Genomic DNA, 6,236 nt, shown 5'->3' on the forward strand with positions numbered 1-6,236 from the left:
GCCCCTATGAAAATCTAATGCCTGATGTGACCTGGAGTGGAGCTGAGGTGGCGATGCTAGCGCTGGGAAGCATCTGCAAATACAGACGAAGCTTTGCTCACTCACCCCACCCTGGCCATCCCCTGCTGAGTGGCCCCGTTCCTAACCGGCGACTGACCAGTACCTGTCCACGGCCCCGGGGGGGTGAGGACCCCTGCTTTAGAGGTTCCCCATTTATAAACATTCCTCATTTACTCGCCATCACCACTTGCCACTAGAGGGCAGACATAGGACAGAAATGAGTCAGGAAGCCTGGACAACTTCAGACTAATAACAGAGAAACAACCCTGTGTGACCTCTCAGCACTGATTTGGGGGCGGCTGTGGTAAAGATCATGGATGCCGAGATGACTCACACACCCCGGCCCCTCCTGCTGGAAGACCTTTGTGATCTGTTCTTCCAGAAGGTGTGGTCTGCCCCAAGGCAGGAGGGAGGGCTCTCCAGCAGTCCTGCTGAACCCAGAAAAGCAGCCCACAGCCCAGAGAGGGGACCTGCTCCAGGTCACTAGTCAGGGATGGAGTCGTATATGATCTGCACCATGGTCTCCTGGCTCTGGGTCTGGAGGTCCGTCCACTCCATATGTCACTTCATCATCATGGACACAGGCAGGGGCTGGGAGAGGGTAGGGGCAGGACTGGAAAGCCCACCCAGGGTGCTTATACCCCAGCGTTCCCTCCCTCTCTCTTTCCCGAAGCCTTGACAAGAGCTTGTGCCCATCACCACAGCTTCGGAAGGCTTCTGCTTTCAAAGAGTTACCAATGAGAAAACATTCCATTTATTGGTTCCAACTTCTAAATGCATGGATTCCTGCATTGATCTGAACTCCCCAGGAAGAGAAGAGACAGGCCAAGAGACTTTCCCATGGGCAACGCCTTGTTTGTCTGAGAGGACCTGAGCCTGAGGAAAAGTGCTCAGGGACCAACGGTCAGGTAAATGGGGGCCCGGGCCTAAAGCCCTTGTCTGGCTGGATCCAAAGCCATGGTTCCTCCTGAACATGCTGCGCAAAGTCATTTAGTCATGAAAATGTGACATTCATTTGTATGTACAGTTTGCTTATAAATAGGTGCTGATTTGGTGGAAATACTGTTCGACATTAATACAGCAAATTCCATATGCATCCATGATGAGACATCATAGTCTGTGGGATCCCAGGCCATGGCTGCCACTGCCCCATTCCAGGAGGGCAGGCACCTACTCTCCTCTCGCAATTCCTGGCACCTATTCTCCTCTCACAGGTATTAGGTCTCAAAAGCTGCTTGAGACATTTCAAGTTAAGCCTCTTGTTTTATAAATGGAAGCACTAAGGCCCAGGAGCAGAAGGTCTTTACTTAAGATGACTGAGGATGGAGGTGACAGAGCCAGGCCTAGATTCCATTTCTCTACATGACCCATTTCCCTCTATTGTCCAGGCCTAGGCCATGGAGTCTGGCCACAGGCAGAGCCAGACACACACATTTATCTTTGATAAGTGCAAATGCCTGGAAAGGAAAAAAGGATTAGAGAAGCCAATCTACTCTATTCTCTGGACAAATGAAATTGAGATTAATTTGTTTGAAGGCGCCCAGAATCTAAATCAGATGAGAGCAGAATTTATTGAAGCCTGCTGTCTGAGCGTCATTTCACCCAATGGTTCCTCCCCTGTGCAACAGCCTTGGCTGGGCAAGCTGGAGCCTGCAAGGAGGCAGAGACCCAGCCCTCTGCTCAACTCGGAGCCTTGCATGGGCTGTCCCAGAGGGTAAGCCCTGAGAGCAGAATGGGGGCCAAAACAGAGGAGAAGGGCAGCAGCAGAGGACTCAGGGACCTACTTTGAAGTTCCAGATGTCATTTATTTGCCGACAGAGGTTGAGGTTGAGCTCAGCAACCAGCAGTCCCTCTTGGTTTCGGGAGAGCCCAGGAGTGCGGCTACTGTCAGGTGCTGCCACGTAGCTTGAGCCATAGAAGTAGCCAAAGTCATGGTGAGCTTTGAAAGAGTAAAGAGAAACACCATGAGCTTTACAGGCACACAGTGGACTCTGTGGAGGAGGGGCAGGCACATCAAGGGATGCCCAGGACAGAAAATCCACACCACCCACCCAGCATCTGCCAAGCGCTAACGCCCCAAGGACACACTTCCGTCCTCAGCCCTGACAGCTCAGACAGTTGCTGCAAAAGTCACCCTCACAGCCCTCACCTCTGCCTCTGGGAATATTTCTAAAAGTCACTCTTGTAGAGATGTTTGGTCCTTTGTTCCCAACATCAGCCACATACAGCCTAGGGGAGTCATATGGCTCTGCAGGGCTTCCTATGTGACCTGCTTCCTGTGGTGGCCTCGCGCAGCAAGCTAGAGGCTCTGCCTTCACTCGACTTGCCAGTTGTGTCACCCGTACCCTTGTTCCATGCCTTGGTCTCACCAGTACGGTGGCCACCCTGCAGGCATGTAAGGAGCAGGCCGGCACAGTGCATGGCCTGGCAGAGGCCCGGATGTAGCAGGCACCCAGTGAACCTCATTTTCCTGCCTCTTCCACAACTCCGTCTGCAGGGAGCTAACAGGAATTGAAGACCCTGTAAGTCTGGGGTCTAGAGCGGAGGGATATGCGACCCTTTCAGGGAGCGCTTTTCTGGGAAACAGACCCAGGGGACATCCTGAGCTAGCTCAGACTCCTCCTTGGTGAGAAGGAAGTCCCTCCCTCCCATATTCCTGGCCAGAGAGGTAGGACCAGCAGAGGTGAGGTGACACCTGCCCTCAGATCGAAATAAGTTATGGCTTCTAGGATCCCAGCGCAATCCATGCTAGTGATCTGGAGCATTTGTACAGCTGAGGGGGGAATGGACAAGGACAAAAGAGAGGAGTAAGTGAGGTCTTTTGGGTGGATGAAGCACCCAGGGAGCTCACAAAGGGCTCCTCCCCCACATCTTCTTGGTCCATCTTCATGCCAGCCCCGAGGAAGGATGGAGTCCAATCCAATCCCATTTGATCTCTGTCCAGGGACTGAGGTGGTCACAAGCTCAGGACCGCCTATCCATATCCTGGGCAAAGTCAGGCTCCCACGCTGTGGGCAAGAGAGCCGAGAGGAGTCAGTTTCTCTGCCAGATGTGCAGACATGATCTGTGGGGCAGACCCCACCCGGAGAAGGCAGATGGGGAAGGGGACAGTGAGGCCCACTCCTTAACTGCAGCCTCCAACACCAAAGAAATTCATGGAACATACCTTTCTTCCCATCTCCGGAGGTAAACTCATTCGGGAAGTGCTCCTGTGAAATAAAACCAAGGTGAGATGCACCTATAGGTGGCACTACCTCTACATTCATCACAAAGTCAGGCTGAGGTGGAGTTCGTAAAGATATAAGGTGAGATGGAATGGCCTGTCCTCACTCTCCCTAATGAATCCCTAGCACTGGGCAAAAATGCAGGCCAGGCAGCCTGCCAGGAATTTGACAAGCAAGGTAAAGATCTGGATTTTTTTTTTTTTTTTCCTTTCGGGGAGCTTATAATCTGCTGGGAGAGAAGAAAGGCATTGCAGAGAAGTTCTTAGGGCTATGAAGGCGGTTGGGGTTTGCCTGCTGATGTAACAAAGCCCTAGCCTGGGGTCTGTGAGGGCAGTAAGGGGGTATCCACACACTGTTTTCGGTATTTCCCCCAAAGCTTAATAGAAACTGCGCACCAAGCTATGATGCGGTTACACGAGTTAATTAAAACATCAAGTTCCTTTATGTTGCCAGAAATTAGACCAATTTAGTATAGAAACCTTGGTTATCTCAGACGAATCGGATGCTCTGATTAGAGTTTGAAATCTGCTAAATAAGAACGAGAAGAATATTACGTATTAAATGCATCCTGTTCAGTAGTCAGAATCATTCAGTGCATGGGGTTCACGGGGGAAAATACGAAACCAGACACTTCGTGGTGACAGAGTAAGAGCCTTTCAAAACAGTTTCAGCTAAAAACAAAAGACAAAAATAGAGAAGGAACATAGTGCTATCTTTAAAAGTAACGGACTAAGCCAGTTTCCTCCCTTCCGGGCCCCTAGGATTTGTGGCACGAAGAGAGGAAACAGGGAGAAGAGAGGTCTGACATGTCATGTCCCCTGCCCCACCTGCCAGCAGACAGCGGACAGCAGCTTCTTTGCTTGTGGCCTTCGCTGATCTGAAGAGGCTAGGCCCCCTCTGGCAGGCAGGTTTCACGGCAGCTTATCGCTCCGTCCCCTTGCCAGCACACCTGATTGACCAAGTTGAGGAGCCTGGCCAGACCTCGGGGACTTACCTTGCCCACGCGATTGATGGCGCAGGTGAAGCAGTGATTGGCTATGGCTGCGTTCCGGGCCTCAACTGGCCACATGGACTCACTGTGAGAGAAGAACGAAAGGTGCTAAGTTTCTAACTTCCCAGCCAGACTCTATGGATGCTTAGCCCCGAGTTGCAGGAGCCAGCCCTTCCAGGCCTTCAGTGGGGATGGCCAGGGAGACTTTTTATGCCCATGGGTAACCCTTAACCTAGAAGCAGGCCAGCTTTTTCTCAGCTTGTCCCATGCTCCAGCCCATGGAGCCTTCTGCAGGCAGAAGCAGCCCTGGATCAAATCTTCTCCCTGAGCCTCGAGTTTCCTTTTCGGAAACTTTCTCAAAGGGAGATTGTAAAGACTTAACGACCGTCCGGGCAGGTGAAGCTTCTAGAGGGGCCTGTGTGGCAGGAGCTCCAGAACTGCTACTTCTCATTCCTTCCCTCCTCAAGGGTCAGTGAGGAACCTGCTTTTCAGGCTGGGCAGTCTTACCTGGAAAATGTCAGAGGGAAGCTGAGGGCCTGGAGGCTCTGCACTGCCCTGCAAAGGCTCTAACTGCCTGCCCCAACCCTGCTGTGATGCCTTATACAGCAATCTCCACAGGGGGAGATGTCAGGCCAAGCTAACAGGGTAAACCCAGAGGAATTTAGCTAATGGTGGTGACGGTGGGGGGCAGGGGTAGATCCTGTAGCAGGAGTTACCTCCCCTGAGCCAGTCTCCGTTTCCCAGTGCCTTCTCATTTCCATCTCTAAGTAAGGGCTCTGCTTCTCTTAGTAGTATAGGAAAAGAGGCAGCCCCCAGGCACAGCTAAGCTGTGGGCTTTCCTCAGTCCAGCGCCTACACAGGGGAGGACGTGGCAGGAGACTTGGCCCTAATCAGAGACCCTGTCCTTCTCCAGCCCGCCAACTAAAATGTGCCATGGAATTCAGTGGGCCTTCTGGTCACTAATTATCTCTTGTCTGAGGAACAGCATCATTAAGATTCTGGATTGACAGATATAATGCCCACTTAGAAACACTGAGTGATTGGGAGCAAAATGCCCTGGAATCTTCCTTCCTGTCAGCATGCACCTGGTTTAAATCGGGGAGTAGGTGGAGGGGGTGGATGCTTGTCACAAGCCCAATTCTCAGGAGGATTCACGTGTCTGGGTGGAAAAAAAAAAAAATCACAGGCTTGATTGAGGGGACTCATTTTGCTGCTTTTTTCTACCAGCTGCTAAGCTGAGCTGACAAAACTTTTAAGAAAGGAGTTTTACAGAAACACACCCATAAATGACATTTTCAAGAATTAAATAGACAGTTGCAGGGCGAGTGCCATAAAACATCTTTCTTGCAATTCTCCAGGGAGGGTGTACTGCGTAGGACTCAAACCTACAGCTGGCAATAAAACTTAGGCTCTCAAAACAAGCGAGGGAAAGGAAGCCGGAGGTTCGTGAGAGCCCAGCGCGTGCTGGAATCACGGAGATCCCAGTGGGGGTGTGGGGACATCTGCCATATTCCCAGTGTGGCTACACGAGCCCCTAAAAATAATCAGAGTGGGAAGATGAAATGCAGCGAGGGAAAGGGACAGCGGCTTTCGAACTGCATGGCAGAAGTCTCCGACCACACGGGCTGCATAGGATTGTCAGGATGAGGTGCTTTTATCGAAAAGCACTTCAGCTCTATTGTGTGCTTAGGATTGTAAGACCCCAAAACGAGTGAGGACACCCTGCTGAACCACAGCGAGCAGGGCAGCGGGAGATGCCAGACATCGGGATAGATGATTCTGGAAGCTGGCAGCCGATGCTTGTGTAAAGCTGGTGGGGATTTGCCCAGCATCGTGCTTAAAAGCACTCATAATCAATTCCGCAAATAATCATTTATCATTTAAAGAAAATCATCCAGAATTGCACCATCCTAATAAATGATCTTTTGTAATGTTTCCGCACTCCATGACCATCTTGGCAC

General features: G+C 51.3%; 1 protein-coding gene across 1 annotated transcript in view; it reads right to left on the minus strand.

Annotated features, from left to right (window-relative positions):
- Positions 1-226: 226 nt before the first annotated feature.
- The window catches only part of UPB1 (beta-ureidopropionase 1), a 28,554-nt gene continuing 22,544 nt past the window's right edge, over positions 227-6,236 (minus strand). Inside the window, exons 7-10 of the mRNA XM_011356087.1 lie at positions 4,279-4,360; positions 3,227-3,269; positions 1,845-1,999; positions 227-253 (exon numbers count right to left, since the gene is read on the minus strand). Coding sequence (XP_011354389.1) covers positions 227-253; positions 1,845-1,999; positions 3,227-3,269; positions 4,279-4,360 — 307 coding nt within the window. The remainder of the gene's footprint in view (positions 254-1,844; positions 2,000-3,226; positions 3,270-4,278; positions 4,361-6,236) is intronic.

The sequence above is a fragment of the Pteropus vampyrus genome, unplaced genomic scaffold (assembly GCF_000151845.1).
Source record: "Pteropus vampyrus isolate Shadow unplaced genomic scaffold, Pvam_2.0 Scaffold23, whole genome shotgun sequence".
Lineage (NCBI taxonomy): Eukaryota > Metazoa > Chordata > Mammalia > Chiroptera > Pteropodidae > Pteropus > Pteropus vampyrus.